Source organism: Berghia stephanieae, chromosome 5, assembly GCF_034508935.2.
Source record: "Berghia stephanieae isolate SIO BIC M18660-M18661 chromosome 5, UCSD_Bste_1.3, whole genome shotgun sequence".
In the NCBI taxonomy this organism is placed as follows: domain Eukaryota; kingdom Metazoa; phylum Mollusca; class Gastropoda; order Nudibranchia; family Aeolidiidae; genus Berghia; species Berghia stephanieae.
The window spans coordinates 16,293,046-16,310,616 of NC_088364.1; the positions used below are offsets into that span (position 1 = coordinate 16,293,046).

General features: G+C 34.9%; 2 protein-coding genes across 2 annotated transcripts; both read right to left on the reverse strand.

Moving 5' to 3' along the window:
• Positions 1-5,071: 5,071 nt before the first annotated feature.
• Positions 5,072-16,138, reverse strand: LOC144972488 (uncharacterized). The gene is made up of 3 exons (XM_078913764.1): positions 16,093-16,138; positions 12,830-13,051; positions 5,072-8,118 (listed from the first exon to the last, which is right to left on the reverse strand). The coding sequence occupies exons 1-3, from the start codon at positions 16,103-16,105 to the stop codon at positions 7,889-7,891; spliced, it is 465 nt and encodes a 154-aa protein (XP_078769890.1). The 5' UTR covers positions 16,106-16,138; the 3' UTR covers positions 5,072-7,888.
• Positions 6,679-7,566, reverse strand: LOC144973865 (organic cation/carnitine transporter 2-like). The gene has a single exon (XM_078916754.1). It carries the CDS (start codon positions 7,564-7,566, stop codon positions 6,679-6,681), a length of 888 nt encoding a protein of 295 aa, XP_078772880.1.
• Positions 16,139-17,571: the final 1,433 nt, after the last annotated feature.

Sequence of the window (17,571 nt, forward strand, 5' to 3'; positions counted from 1 at the left end):
ATTAGTCAGTACTAACCCCCCTGTCGCTGGTGCCTGTTCGTCAGTACTGACCAGCATGTGCCAGCGCCTGATGGTCAGTACTGACGAATAGCCACTCCGTTTAAATAATGAGGATTAACGGTAGAAAAATGCCGTTTTAAAACTTTACAGCAAGGAAAAAACCTGACATATTATTATATAAAATTCAAACCGTGTCTGTCTAAAAGACAAACATCGTATCTCTATTTGTACCCGTTTGTTTTAATGAGGGTTGTTTGATGGCCGAGATATCACATTTTAAAAAAGCCTACCAAATCCTTGTTTTCAGCTTTTGAGTACAGTGTGATCAAATTTTTTACACCTCATTGTAATTTGTAACAGCACACAAAGTGCCATGATAATGAGATATGAAATTATTGACGAAAAGAAGAAATTTCACAAAAAACACATGAATCCTTTATTAAATTACCATCATAATTTATGGTTTAGATAGCTTAATACAAGAATAAACACGCATGTCGCTCACACTCAGCCAATACCGGATAATGGAAAAATTAAGGGTTAGACATCTGGAAGACACGACCCCCACCACCATCTCTTCAAAACAAAGACCATGGGAATGAAACCCAGGTCGGTGTACCTTATAAAATACGCACCTGGCAACGAGCCATTCTCTTCCATAAAAATATCTTACAAGAACGGACGTGTTTTTATCCATCAGTGGTGTGATATTCAAAATAAGGGATGAGTGGAATACACTGATTCAATTTGTAAAATTTTCTTTCTGATCTACAGACTGGATCAACAACTATTTCTGCATACTTTTACCTCACAATCCTGGTTTAGCTAATTTTGTTTATTTAGTGCAGTCTGGTAATTCATGAAGCTGGAGTACCTATCACTATCATTTGTTTACTTCATGCTATCTGGGCGTTAGCAATGTAATTATGTTACTTAAAATATTATTGAGTCTATACTTATAACGTTCAAGTGTTAGACTATTTTATTGAATTATTAGGCTGGTTTTGCTCTTTGTAACATTTTGAACATGTTATTAGGTCTGACTTAAAACCCTATATTTAACACTGTCTGAGGACACACAAGTCCGGCAGACAGGCCAAGGACGTTTTACAAGGAGAAATCTGACGGCCTTATTTATTATAGGCTAGCACTATTCAGTATCTGATACTGAATAGTGGTTTTGTACTATTCAGTATCTGACACTGAATAGTAAAACTATAATACGGCGTGTTTTTTTTCCGAAACCTGACAAAGTTGTGGGAAGAGGGCAGCTGTCGGAGTGAACCTGGGACTCAGAGAAGTGTACCCCTGTGGGGAATGAACCTGGGACTGGGTTTCGGCGGGTTTCGTAATAAAAAGGAATTACTTTTTTACGAAACCCGACGACACCTGACAATATCCGACAAAGTTGTGGGAGGTAGGCAGCAGCGTATGTGTGTGTGTGTGTGTGTGTGTGTGTGTGTGTGTAAGGGGGGAGGGAGAGGAGGGGATGAACCTGAGATTCAGGGAAGTGTACACCAGTGGGGAGTGAACCTGGGACTCTGGGTTTTTAAAACAGCAATAACAAAATTGGGGGGGGGGGGGGGGGGGTTACTTTTTTTTACGAAACCCGACAATATGCGGCAAAGTTGTGGAAAGTAGGCAAAGCGTGGGGACTGAACCTGAGACAGTGAAGTGTACACCAGTGGGGAGTGAACCTGAGACTATGGTTTTCGGCGGACCTCAGCTAATTTCATATAAAAGCAATTCCTTTTTTACGAAACCCGACGAAACCTGGCACTATCCGGGAAAGTTATGGGTAGTAGGCAACAGTGGGGAGTGAACCTGAGATTCGGGGAAGTGTACACTAGTGGGGAGTGAACCTGGGACTGGGTTTTGGCATGTTTTGAAAAAAAAAAGCAATTACTTTTTGTTTACGAAATGCGCCAAATCCCAACAAAATGGGGCAAAGTTATGGAAAGTAGGCAAATAATGGGGAGTGAACCCGAGACTCAGGGAAGTGTACACCAGTGGGGAGTGAACCTGAGACTCTGGTTTTCGGCGGGTTTTAGCGAGTTTCACATAAAAGCAATTACTTTTTTACGAAACCCGGCAATATCCGACAAAGTTGTGGGAAGTAGGCAACAGTGGGGAGTGAACCTGAGACTCAGGGAAGTGTACACCAGTGGGGAGTGAACCTGAGACTATGGTTTTTTGGCAGGTTTCAGCGAGTTTCACATAAAAGCAATTACTTTTTTACGAAACCCGACGACACCTGGCAATATCCGACAAAGTTGTGGGAAGTAGGCAACAGTGGGGAGTGAACCTGAGACTCAGGGAAGTGTACACCAGTGGGGAGTGAATCTGAGACTATGGTTTTCAGCGGGTTTCAGCGAGTTTCATATAAAAGCAATTGCTATTTTACCAAACCCGGCAATATCCGACAAAGTTATGGGAGGTAGGCAACATTGGGGGGTTAACTTGAGATTCATGGAAGTGCACACCAGTAGGGAGTGAACTTGAGACTCTGGTTTTCGGCGGGTTTCAGCGAGTTTCATATAAAAGCAATTACGTTTTTACGAAACCCGACGATACCTGGCAATATCCGACCAAGTTATTGAAGTAGGCAACAGTGGGGGTGATCCTGAGATTTAGGGGAGTGAACCTGGGACTCTGGTTTTTGTAAAAAAGCAATACCATGGGGGACGGGGAATTACTTTTTTTACGAAACCCGCCAAAACCCGACAAAGTTATGGGAAGCAGGCAGCAGTGGGGAGTGAATCTGGGATTCGGACACCGATGAGGATTGAACCTGGGACTGCGAGAGGCTGATACCAGTGGACAGTGAGCTCAGAATGTACTTTTATTTCGAAACCTACAGAAATTGTCAAAAGTTATGGGAAGTGGGCACCATTGGGCAATGAAGGGAAGTGCACACCGGTTGGGAGTGAACCTGGGACTGTTAGAAAAGGATAACAGTGGAAATGAACCTGGGACTATGGAAGATGGATACGAGTGGGAAATGAAGCCGGACTATGGGAGTTGTGTACCAGACGAGAATGAAGCAATTACTTTTTTACGAAACCCGCCAAAACCAGTCGAAAAACCATAGACTTAGGTTTACTCCCCAATAGTGTACACTTCCCTAGGTCTCGGGTTCACTCCCCCACTGTTGCCTACTTTCTTTCCATAACTTTGTCGGATATTGTCGGGTTCCGTAAAAAAAGTAATTGCTTTTTTTTACGAAACCCAGTCCCAGGTTCACTCCCCACTGCTGCCTACTTCCCATAACTTTGTCGGGTTTCGGCGTGTTTCGTAAAAAAAGAAACACCCCTAAAAATACCACGTGTATTCAGTAAATAGATGTCAATTGTAGTCTAATATTCAGTATCTATTTAAATATTATTATTATTATTATTATTATTATTATTATTATTATTATTATTATTATTATTATTATTATTATTATTATTATTATTATTATTATTATTTATTATTATTATTATTATTATTGTTATTATTATTATTATTATCATTTATTATTATTATTATTATTATTATTATTATTATTATTATTATTATTATTATTATTATTATTATTATTATTATTATTATTATTATTATTATTATTATTATTATTATCACGTAAATTTTAATATAATACGGCAATTAATTCACGGAATTACATCGCTTAATTAAAAATAGCAGAAAGTCTGGCTACATATTTATAATGAATCGGGTTTGTCGTGGATGACCAAAAAAACAAAAAAAAAACAAACAAACAAACAATCAACAACAACAACAACAACAAACGTGACAAACAGAAAAAAAGCAAGATTTTAAAAAGTAATAAACAATAGAAGAGCACATCAATGAAAAACAACAACGAGATGATAACACATAAAAGATATTCGTAATAAATCGATAACTGATTAAATTACTCCAACTATTTGATTAAAAAAAATAATAATCATAATCATAATAATGATGATGATGACGATTACAACAACAACAATAATAATAATAATAGTAAGTAAGTAGAAATAATAATAATAATAATAATAATAATAATAATAATAATAATAATAATAATAATATAATAATAATAATAATAATGATAATAATAATAATAATAATAATAATAATAATAATAATAATAATAATAATAATAATAATAATAATAATAGTAATAATAATAATAACAATAATAATAATAATAATAATAATAATAATAATAATAATAATATATAATAATAATAATAATAATAATAATAACAATAGTATAATATCAACATTAAAGTATATTACAAGCAAATAAAATTACTAAAACAAAATTTTAAAAAATATCAATAGACAGAAGGAATTTTAATAATATTGGGCGAAAAAAAAAGTTATCCCTGCCGGGATTTGAACTCTCGAACCATAAGCTCAGACAGCTTATATCCACCGAGCCATGGTGTCACCGAACATTTAGTGACATTTAATCATGTCTATTTAGACATTTAAAAATGTATTTGAATGCCACTCTTACTTTGATATTTTGAACTATGTTAATTTCACAATAGCAGAAATTTAAAATTTACGATCAAAATATTTTTACAACTTTGAATCGGGCTGTCAGTTACTGCACGTGTTCGATCTGGAAGTAGGTCAGCAGTTTATTTACATTCAACCGAGATTGTCGCACTTTTCACTCTCTCTATAAAAAAGAGTTCCTTATGGATACTGAATAGTGGCAAAGCACTATTCAGTATCTGATACTGAATAACCACTCTCTATAAAAAAGAGTTCCTTATGGATACTGAATAGTGGCAAAGCACTATTCAGTATCTGATACTGAATAACCACTTCGTTTATGATATCAAACCAGATTTCAATCCCTTCCTAGTATAGGAAGAGCAGTCCAACCTCACAACTTTGCATCAAGCCGCACCCCTACATTCAAGATATAAGGGACGGTCAGTTCGACTAATCACCTTGGCTGCCACAAGATAAGACTCGCAAAAATAATAAAATACTGTGTTTTATTTCTGTTAGTGTCCCATGATGTAAAATAAACATTAAATATATGTAAATACATGTAATAATATTAAAAGAATAAATCCGACACTTTTATTATCAATTATAAGTGGGACTGCAACTTTTTATGTATTCATTACTTATTGTATTGTGAAGGTTATATCCTTAGTCAGCTATACCAGCCATTAATCATTGTTGTTTTAATGGTTTCATGTAATATGTAACGGGGAAATCATAGGATTTGCAGACCTTTATATAATGCAAATTTAATTAGGGCGATTCTGTGAGTGCAGGAGTTGACAACGTATGTTAAACGCCCAAGTGGTTTGGAAAATTATCATTTTTTTTTCTTAAATAAAAATTTTCCCTCCACCCTAAAAACCACATTACATACATGAAATTACAGTGCTCAACTATCTAGTAAAATAAGCTGTTAATTAAACATAAAATATGCTTTTCTTCAACTTCTTCCTATGTATGTAAACACACATTCTCTCTTTCCAAATATTTATTTGAGTCAAGGGTGAAAGAATTACAAAATTTCATAATAATTGAAATACAGGTACGGTTGTAATTTTTAAAAAACCGACCGCAAAAATGAAAAATCGAGAATATCATTCTACATGAAATATACTCTCATTAGCTTGCATTTAAAATGAGGACTACCACACCGAAAGCCTTTAAGTTTATCAATATTTTATAATTGATGGAAAAATATAGGTACGGTGGTATTAAAAAAAAAACAAACACAAAAAACACCCGCAAAAATTAAATATTGAGAGAATATCTTTTCATATTTTTTTTAATCGTCAAAAGGCGTTTTTCATGGCAACAACAAAAGGAACATTCATTCAAATCTTTATCAAGTCTTAGTCATGAAAAAATAAGTTCTCTATGAAGATTATGGTGGCTGATAGTAAGTGTTTCTTCGCTGGGAAAGACGAGAATTCATTCCATTGAAATATATACAGCTTTGGTTTTTGCTGATTTTTAAGTCAAGCCTTTTAGATAGCTAACTTCTGCTGAACTCTTGGGCATTATACCCAATAATTATAAAAAAAATATATATTACAACAAGGTGGATTAATCTCCCATGCCATTAAACACTCACAGAAGTTTTAAAAAATATTGAACAACATTGAATCAATCTCAAAAGAACAATAGTCATTCCAATCACCGGGCTCGAATCCAATGGATTATTGCGTTTGGAATTCGGCAACAGAAAAAGAAAATGTGTTTAACTGAGGAGGCCCTAAAGGAAAGAATTAAAAAATGTTGGTTGCAGATCGCTGATATTGAGATTATAAAACTGATTTCAATAATAAAAAAAAAGATAAAGGAACGTAATCCGGCGGGATCGACTGACCATTTGGAACACATTAAATTTTTGAGTGAAAAAATACACAAATCCTTTTGCGTTTGTTATTTGAACTTTTCGCATGTTTTTACTTAAACTTCACTCACGTCCTTGCTTTTCCAATTAAATGTGATTAATTTTTAAAAACAACTTTTAAAAAGATGTATGTTTATCATGTGTATACTTTTTATGAATCTATTGATGAATTGTTTAAAAGATAAAATGGTTTTAAAAAGGTCTCATTTTTTGTAACCACCTAATATAAAGCAATATGTATTTATATTGTATTGCAAACTTCAACTTATGATTTCACTAGGGGGTTGTTATATTTCTATAGTAGATGACAACTGTTTCCCTTTGGTTTCTGGCAGTTTTAGCAACAGAAGAGTGGAAGCCGTCAAGATAGCAATGAGGCACGTCCCAGGTGCCCACGGTATCAAGGTATGTAGTGGCACCATGTATGGGGCAATCATTCCTCCAAGGCACGCTCCATTTAAACTGATCCCTGTGCCGGCCGAGCGAAGAGTAGTCGGGAAAAGTTCTGGGATGTATAAAAAAATTACAGTGTAACAGTTGCCGATTGCAAGTCTGCCAAGTAAGAAAAAAGCTGTAGATGTATAGGCAAGGTGCTGTGTGTGCGTAGTAGCAGCAGATCCAAGAACAGTGGATGCAACGAGACACATTGCTGCCATGGCCAGGAAGAACATCATGACAAAACGTCTTCCTTTATACTTGAGCATAATAAAACTTGTGATAGTTCCTGGAAACTCCAAAATAGCCATGAGAGCAATGTTAAGATACATATTTCCAGAGAGAGTTGATGCACTTAAATACATTCCGAAATAAGAAAGATCAATAGACATAGCAGTAAACCATGAAATGAAAATGTATTCACGAAGTTTGGTGTTTCGGAATATGTCTAAAGCATTGTAGTCTTTTGCCGCCTTTTGGTCGATTAGTTTTTTCATTTCTTGAGTGCAGAGTCTACCCCAAACCTTTTTAATGCGATCAAAATTCACACCATTGAATCTACAAACTCTTTTTATAATCTCTGTGGCCCGATCATATTTTCCCTGACTATACAACCAAGATGCCGATTCGTCCACAAAATAAATAAGTAGCAAAGGAGACATACAACACAGTGCAAGCAAGACCTGTAAATGCCTCCAGCTCTCGCCAATGAACAGATATCCGATGCCACACAGTATCATCGAAAAGAAGGACCATATAAAACCAGTATAGATAGTAAATAATTCTCGATGTTTAGATACCAACATCTCAGCACCTAAAACACATATTATTGAACCAATCCCAGATGCAAACAGACCAGAAAAAAAGCGTAGCCCAATCATCACATAAATGTTTGGAACAAACGCAGAACCAAGTTCTGTGATAGAGCTTAGAGCAACAGCAAAAATCAAAGTTCTCTTCCTACCATATTTGTCTGAAAAGATGGAGGAAATCGTTATCCCGATAAACCACCCTAGAGCAATAGACGACTGCACCATCTGACCTATACCCTGGATTCGCAGACTAAACCCATTCTGTGATAATAGATACGTCTTTACCACCATTGTAACTGTATCCTTTTTCACAAACAATGGGTTTTAAGCGTTTGAAGCTTCCTGACTTGTTGGATGTGATTTGGATTTGGCAATCTTCGAAAGAAACTTGGTACAACGTTGATTCATCACTTAAGTTATTGAATTCTTGAAGCAATGTTGTTTTGTTCACATCAGTACAGGAAAATGATGGCTCAAGTCCTGTAGAAAAAAATATAATTCAGGATCAAAATTTTTAATGAACAAATGAATGAACTAATCTATTTCAAAGCCTAAAACGAAGTACCAAAAACATTCCAAAGTTTAAATAATAGGTCTTCCTTTGAATTTTAACAAACCCACTTTACAACCAAACTAAAAACAGTTCAAAAATTAAAGGTCGATTAGATTGATATCTATATCTAGTCTTTTAAAAAAAGTTTCCGCTAATAGTTTGACACTGGTGTGAACAAAACAATGACATATCTATGTGTGGAAACTAGACAAAAAATAGTTTTCTTTTGGTGTATAATTTATTTTAATAATAATAATGATGATGATGATGATGATGATGATGATGATGATGATGATGATGATGATGATGATGATGATGATGATGATGATGATGATGATGATGATGATAACAATAATCATAATAACAATATTAATAATATAATATATGAACTTATATTGCACCTAATTCCAATCAAAATTGCTCACTGGCGCTTTACATCAACACATCATATATCATATATATCATAATATATAAAACTCACAAGTTAAAAACCACATTGATATGATAATAGGATATATATTATAATAAAATTCATACTAGGAGTCTAAATTAAGCGGATTTTCACTAGTTTTTGTTTCAATACTGATGGAGTTCCACAATCGGGGGGCATGGAGGTCAAAGGATTTCTCATGAAAAACCAAATATTTTGGGGCTTTCCTTAGCGTATTTAAATTAGCAGATCCTTAATTTCGACTGGATTGATAAAAGTGAATAAGTTCTTGAAGGTAAACAGGAGCAGAATTGTTTAAGTAACTGACAGTGATTGTTTCAGTGGCGGGCTCAAGTTTGTCGAATAATACTCCGGCTGGAAGAGTGCTAGTTTCCTCCACAAGTGCTTCAACTGCCTCCTCTTTGTCCAACTTATTTCGAATTCTTCATATTTTATATCTTAAGTTAGAGAGAACAGATTTGCGGTAGCAATAAGACTCTCTTAATCAGTTTGTTCATGGTGACGAGCAATGCGCGTGGGTTTGTTTGGTACTTGTCATTTTTTTATTTTAAAGATATTCTTTTTTACAAAGATAAAATCAATTTGTTCCGTTGGTTATTTAGTCATAAAAGGAGTCGATGATGAATTTCTAGTTTGGATCGACGCCAGATCTGAGTTGGTGATTCAGTATTTGAATCTCATTACAATATCGTTGTGTTTTTGGTCGGATAGTAATTTCTTTCGCGACGAATGGGCTTAGCTCATCTAACACAGTTTTTAATGAATTATTTTACGTTTTTACAATTTTATGAAATTATAAAAACTATCAAGTGAGTAAATCCCAAAACTTTATGGTTTCTTGAAATTTGTCTAGTGATTTTTTTTAATGGTGTGTGATCATTTTCTTTAAGGTTGTTTTGCATTCAATTTTTAGATTTACAGCAATCAAGTTATGATCTGAAATTTTATGATCCAAACGTAAACGTTGTCAATTATTGTGTAATCTTTTCTGGCAATCACTAAGTGTAAGATGTTCCAGCCTTATGCGTTCCGTTCTTTACATATTGTATTAAATATTGATTTCAAGAATGTCTTTTAATTTTAAACACGTTCCGTCTGCTATACAATCCATATAACTGTTGAAATCGCCCAGTACAAGAATTTCTCCACTGATATGCTAATATAATTTCTAACGCGAGCGTGTCAAATTCATCAAAAATTGAGTTGTAGCGTTAGCTTTCCTATTTCTAGGGCGTAAATTTGTTCTTTTGTGATGTAGGAGGTCTATGAATAATAACAATGCGGTGTTTTTCGTTAATTTCTGAGGTCATAGTCATAGCAAAAGATTCGAAGCTTGCGTCTTGTTTTTCTTAAATTTTCCAGATTCTTTATTTATGTATTGCATAAATCCCGCCTACTCGACCAGTTTTGCGATGCAGTGGTATGAAATTGTATCCTGTGGTATCATTTGGCTATCATTGTTCTTGTATTTGTGATAAATTATAAAAATTGCGCTGTTTATTTGTAAAATTAAGCACAACGACATTGGAATCAGCACACATAACTCACTTCAGTATTTTATATGTCCACCGTTAGAATTGATCAATACCTCAGCTATTCGCGTCATTGATGTCAGCTGAAGGACCATTTTTGCTCGTATATCATTCAGAATTGTATTAAGTATGTCGAACATTTCATCGGATTTCGTATAGCATTCTTGTTCATTTTAGCTTTTTCCCCATAACATTTGTTAAATAGGATTCGTGTCAGGGGACACAGCTGGCCACGGGTTTATCACTCTTACATTTAAATCATTTTAGGAACGCAGAAATATTATGCCAATGTGCAAACTGAAATATCACCATTTGATTATTCTGATTCCGATTAACCATTGGTTCAAGAATATTAGTGGTGTATAGGTCTGAGTTGAGTCTTTGGTTGATATATGTTTGCCCAGTTTTTCTGCCATCACTTATTCCTACCCATACCATTACAGATCCATAACCTCGATTTGAAACGTTCACCTCGACGTTGATAGTCACGAAATTGGTTTGCCTCTGGAATCTCTGGATTTGCCTGAACAAAAAATACAGTCCCACATACTCTGATCTCATTCGTTTTCATGAACGCGGACTAGATTTAGTTATTTACTAGTCTGATATATGACTTGCCAGTCTTAAGCCTAAGCGGAGCAAGTGACTAAAAAATCGAATTTCATGAACGTTTTCTAGTCTCTTGCTTGGAAGTGGGCGTTGTAAGGACGGTTACTAATTTGGCTATTTCGTGCTGGTAACAGCACGTTCTGTAGTACACGATGGCAGGTAAGATACCAGCCCTCATACTTTCAACGCGAAAGATTTCCAAATAGGAAATTAGCAACACACCAGATATGTAACCAAATGACAAATTGCCACTTTTTTTTAGGACAATAAAGATTTATTATTATTATTATTATTATTATTATTATTATTATTATTATTATTATTATTATTAATTATTATTATTATTATTATTATTATTATTATTATTATATTATTATTATTATTATTATTATTATATATTTTATATGATATATATATTATTATATATTATCATTATCATTTTATTATATATTATTATAATAATATATAATAATAATAATAATAATAATAATAATAATAATAATTATTATTATTATTATTATTATTATTATTATTATTATTATTATTATTATTATATTATTATTATTACTATTACTATTATATTATTATTATTATTATTATTATTATTATTATTATTATTATTATTATTATTATTATTATTATTATTATTATTATTTTATTATTATTACATTTTGTTCCGTTTCTTACTCGAATTCACCTCAAATGAAACTTTCATTGCAACTCAAACAAATTGAACCAAAAAAAAAAAAAACAAAAACAAAAAAAAATTACAAAAAAAAAACAAAAACAAAACAAATAAACAAAAATAAACAATTATAAAAAAACCCTAACAAAAAAAGCAAAGAAAAACAAATTTAAAAAACAAACAAAACAGAAAGTGTGTTCTGATGATTCATATTATTTCAATCAGTCACAATGCGAGCAGAATAACCTCCACTATACTTTCTAATCGTTTGTTTGTTTGTTTGTTTGTTTGTTTGTTTGTTCCTTGACGATTTCGATTTCTAGTATCCGTTCACTCGCAACTCGTAAGCCGATTAGATTCCTTTTTCATAGTTTTTACTCACAAAAATGTGTTCTTTCAACCATCTGCACTTCTTTTAATAGTTTTCTTTTTAAAACCAAGGTCAATAGCAATAGGACACTTTTTGCCCCTGTCATTCGTAACCGACATATTTTCCTTCCGAATCGAAGCTCTCTCAATCTAAAAATAGCTGCAATTTTATCGACCCTATGATGAATCCTTGTAACTAGTCTCAGACTAAGGTTGTAGTCCTGCCTCAGCAAATGATTAAAACTTGGCCAAACTTAGTCCGTAGGTGCCGTGATTTTAGTCTGAGACTTTCGTAAAATTAGTCAGCTCACATTTAATCCGATTTTTTCAAGTCCTTGATTACGTCAGGGACTAAGCGCTAGTCCGCGTTCTGAAAACGGCCCCTTGTATTCACGTGTCATCTCAGTCAAGCAACTTTGCGCAAAGTGGTCAGCTTTGGCCAAATTTCGCTTTTGTGACACTGCAAACCAAGCTTACTAAGCGAAACATTTGTTGCGACGACGCTTATACGAAATGAATATAGCTGATATATTTTTGGTGCACATTTACAACATGTAACTTTTGTACCGATATGTTTGGTGGTTCGCTTCTGCTCCTCACTTGTGTCAATAAAGGCATGCCATACATCAACAGAAAGAAAAAAAATGCATCTTCTACTTTAAGATATATACCAAGTACTAATAAATGTTTTCTCTTAGGTGAGATAATAGCAAATAAAAACTGTCTAGTTTATTTTGTAAATGATTCGTATATCAAGATGGCATACTTTATTTTTAAAAGTGAATGGGCAGTATGATCGGCCTCATTGAATATTTTATTTTACATAATCAAAAAAGAATGACTAGAGATGAAATTAATAATAACGAGACTCGCACATGATATAAACCGCATTTTAGAGTTGATTAAAAAGCGAAATCAGATGGATTTTATTTGCGTCTTGTTGTAGAATAGTATAGATACTTTAAAATGGTGGGCATGTTATGATAATTTACCTATGAAGACAAAGCTCATCATTATGAAGACGCAAGGTATATAGATAACACTCATCAGGACACATTGTAGAATCTGATATCGGCCAGGTGGACCCATGGCGTTGATGACCTCCTCAAAGTTGTAAGTTCGTCCATCATACGTGTCTTCGGCATTTGTCTTGATATCAGTCCTCCCAGTCTCCCGAACTTGAATGCATAATTCATTCTCGTTACTGGCTTGACCTATGCATTGAAGAAAATGTGAAAAGCGCTGGATAAAAGTAATATAACTGAAAAAGTACCACCACCACCACCACCACCACCACCACTACTACCACCACTACTACTACTACTACTACTACTACTACTACTACTACTACTACTACTACTACTACTACTACACTACCTACTACTACTACTACTACTACTACTACTACTACTACTACTACTACTACTACTACTACTACTACTACAGTCCACTCCGGATAATCGCAACACCCTGGGATCAGCAAAAATGTTGCGATTAACTGAAATTGCAATTAAAAGCTGACTTTCCAGTCCACTATTGCAACAGTTTACACATATATTGTAAACTCAAACCAGTTGTGGTAAACACTGATCTTATTCCACGATAGCCTGAGCAATACGGTTGAAATAAAAAAACATTTGGTAGCCCTGTTTTGATTTTGTCAATAAAAAGCAGCTGTGATGCAAGTCGAATCTTATTCAGATTTGATTCACTTACATTCTTTTGTTTTCAACCCTTGTATGTCAAAGCGATTAACCGTGATGAGAGACAATGCGCTTTCATCAAACTCGTTGGTCACAATGTAACCGAATTGTAAACGATTAACCGAAGTATGTTGCAATTAACCTGTGACTTTTAAATAGAATTCATTTCGTTTCTTGTGGAAATGTTGCGATTATCCGAAAGTTGCGAAATGGACTATAATAGTAGTAGTAGTAGTAGTAGTAGTAGTAGTAGTACTAGTAGTAGTAGTAGTAGTAGTAGTAGTAGTAGTAGTAGTAGTAGTATAGTAGTAGTAGTAGTAGTAGTAGTAGTAGTAGTAGTAGTAGTAGTAGTATAGTAGTAGTAGTTAGTAGTAGTTAGTAGTAGCAGTTTTAGTAGTAGAGTTAGTAGTAGTTGTAGTAGTAATAGTAGTAGTAGTAGTAGTAGTAGTAGTAGTAGTAGTAGAAGTATAGTAGTAGTAGTAGTAGTAGTAGTAGTAGTAGTAACAACAAGATATGAAGTGGGTAGAAAAGTGCCAGAAGACAATAGAGAATAAAAAAATTTTCGCGGCGGTGGTGGGGTTTGAACCTGCGACCTTATTGGTACGACAACATCCGCCTGGCAAGGTGAGAGCGTGGCTCTACCGTCTGAGCTATCACACACACTAAAATATTCGTATCAACCCAAGTCATATTTCTAAAGCCTTCTCTCACCCATACTGGAGATCGCCGCTCGTTCGCGCGCCACCATCGCGAAGTTTATTTTTGACCAGCAGTTAAGCTTAATAGCCAATATTCTCAACACAAACACATAACATAGAAACGATTGAGACATTGAGTATGCTCCGGTATATGGGTGAATTTTTTAATTCAGAAAAGTGAGTGAGCAGCACTTATGTTGGTACAACAAGATATGAAGTGAGTAAAAAGTGCCAGAAGACAATAGAGAATAAAAATTTTTTCGCGGCGGTGGTGGGGTTTGAACCTGCGACCTTATTGGTACGACAACTCCGCTGGCAGGTGAGAGCGTGGCTCTACCGTCTGAGCTATCCACGAACACTAAAATATTCGTATCAAACCCAAGTCATATTTCTAAAGCCTTCTCTCACCCACTACTGGAGATCGCCGGCTCGTTCGCGCGCCACCATCGCGAAGTTATTTTTGACCAGCAGTTAAGCTTAATATCCAATATTCTCAACACAAACACATAACATAGAAACGATTGAGACATTGAGTATGCTCCGGTATATGGGGTGAATTTTTTAATTCAGAAAAGTGAGTGGAGCAGGCACTTATGTTGGTAACAACAAGATATGAAGTGAGTAGAAAAGTGCCAGAAGACAATAGAGAATTAAAAAAAATACTCACTTCATATCTTGTTGTTACCAACATAAGTGCCTGCTCCACTCACTTTTCTGAATTAAAAATTCACCCCATACACCGGAGCATACTCAATGTCTCAATCGTTTCTATGTTATGTGTTTGTGTTGAGAATATTGGCTATTAAGCTTAACTGCTGGTCAAAAATAACTTCGCGATGGTGGCGCGCGAACGAGCCGGCGATCTCCAGTAGTGGGTGAGAGAAGGCTTTAGAAATATGACTTGGGTTTGATACGAATATTTTAGTGTTCGTGGATAGCTCAGACGGTAGAGCCACGCTCTCACCTGCCAGGCGGAGTTGTCGTACCAATAAGGTCGCAGGTTCAAACCCCACCACCGCCGGGAAAAATTTTTTATTCTCTATTGTCTTCTGGCACTTTTCTACTCACTTCATATCTTGTTGTTACCAACATAAGTGTCTGCTCCACTCACTCTTCTGTAGTAGTAGTAGTAGTAGTAGTAGTAGTAGTAGTAGTAGTAGTAGTAGTAGTAGTAGTAGTAGTAGTAGTAGTAGTAGTAGTAGTAGTAGTCTCCCTCTGGTTCTCGTTTTCGACGTCGTCATTTAATTTTGATTATGTCTTCTTCTTCGTCTTCTTATCCATTTCCCCCTCCTCTCCATCCTCCCCATTTTTTACTCATCGTCTACTTCCTGCTCTTTTTCATCTTCTACTCCCTTTCCACAACCTTTCTTCTGCTTATTCTGTTTCTTTTAATATATCTTATCATTGCTGTATAGATCTATCTTCTACTTCTTCTCCTCCTTCCTCTCCTCTCCGTCCTCCTCCTCAGTTTTCTTCTGCTTTCTCCTCCTCCCTTTTCCTAACCGTCTACTTTCTCCTTTTTTTCATCTTCCCCAACCGTTCTTTTACTTATTGTTTCTTTTATATCTTACGATTGCTGTCTCAATCACAATCAACTGAAATACAACCCCAATCACCATATCACCCTCAGCACCACGATCGACATTGATATCCACGGAGACCCTATTTTACGTGACAGTGAGGTAATAAGGTTATATCACTTTATATAGGCGTATCGGCTAATAAAACCATTTCTGACACCACCATCATCATCATCATCATCAGCTGATGCAGCAGCAACATCTAATCGCCATTAATCAAAACTTGCCGTACCTCAATCTACTCTAATCACTAGGGAAAGAAAAAACAACTTACCGTCTTTCTCCATGATATCCACCAAGCCTATCTAATCTAAAACAATAACCGTGCTGATATTAAAACGAATATGGGTCATCGCATTATGCCATTTATTATTATCAGCGGCGTGGCGTATTGACGGCATATGGTAGTGCCATGATTAGAAGAAGAAAAAAAAAAAAAAACAGTGAACATGATTAAGAGGAGAGAGCACATGTTAAAAACTCTCTTTTTTGGAAGGGTGGGGGGAGGGGGGGGGGGGGTGATGGTTTCTACGAGTGGACAAAACTCACAAAAACAAATAATTCATGAAAACAACAAGTCCGGTGTGAAAAGGTCTTTGTAATTATTCTTTATCCACCATTTGAAGGATTGGATTTGGTAGATAATGCAATCAATATGTGATAAATGTAAATCAAAAGAGAAAAGAAACCTATGACAGAAATTACTTACTTTTAGTACTTGTAAAGAAAATCTGCAAATCTTTTTATAATTTGTTTATTGAAATCTGGAATGGCATCTATTTCAGCTTTGTGAATTGACAGAATCATTAACGAATTTAACCGCTCCTGTTTCATTGAATTTCGCAAGAAATTTTTCACTCTTTTAGGGGTGCTAAAACAACGTTCAGGAGGTCCAGAAATACGATGGAAGTGGTTAAGGTCACTATATCCTATAGATGTCCATGATTTGTCCGTGTTTGTATCTGTAAAAAGTAGACAATAAAAACAAAAGAAACGTTGTTTTTTTTTTTCTAAACTAACTGTGAGCCATTCATGTCTGTCATACCATGTCACTGAAAAAGAGCGTTTTCGAGATTTCCACACCTGTGTTAATTCAAAATCAGTTGGTTGGTGAGGAACTAGTCTTTTTATTTCTAATTTGTCATCTAGTGTCAATCTCCCAAACGGTCGGTGAAGCAAAGAGTAAACTTGATTCATTGCAATTCATTGTTTAACAAAACAAAACTTCAAAGTATATCTCAAATAATGGAAACCAGTGGAATACGATTAATGATTCTGATCTTAATTAAAGCATCACAAAGAAAAAATCACTCCGCTTAAGTACTTAAGAAATCAAAAAACACACCAAAGTATAATTGTTGACAATCTTCGCTTTCTTTCTCTAACTGACACAAATACACACGCACAAACACACACATACCACAACACACAAACACACACACACACACACACACAAATAAACACTCATACACACGTAACCATCAACTCGGCACTACAAGCAAGAAAAATGTTGGTAAATTCGTCCACAATGCTTCGTTGCAAAGGATGACTTTATTCAAAAATCGTGAAAAAGAGGTAGGGGGGGGGGGGGGTTGATATGTCATATTTTTAAGTTTTATGTTGTTTTTCTTTGTTACTTACAAATAAACTTGACAATGATCAGTGTTTTTGACAGTTAATATAATATTTTGGATGGCCGAAGTTACCCTAATTATGACGTAAATGGTGCAACATTGGCGCATCCCCCCATCCA

What these genes read in the sequence shown, in the direction of transcription:
- LOC144972488 (XM_078913764.1), bottom strand. An exon ending in GATGAGCTTTGTCTTCATAG is followed by an intron (nt 8,119 to 12,829) that starts GTAAATTATCAT and finishes TTTTTTCTACAG; the next exon opens with GACTTGAGCCATCATTTTCC.
- LOC144973865 (XM_078916754.1), bottom strand. Translation starts at nt 7,566, where the DNA reads ATGATACTGTGTGGCATCGGATATCTGTTCATTGGCGAGAGCTGGAGG.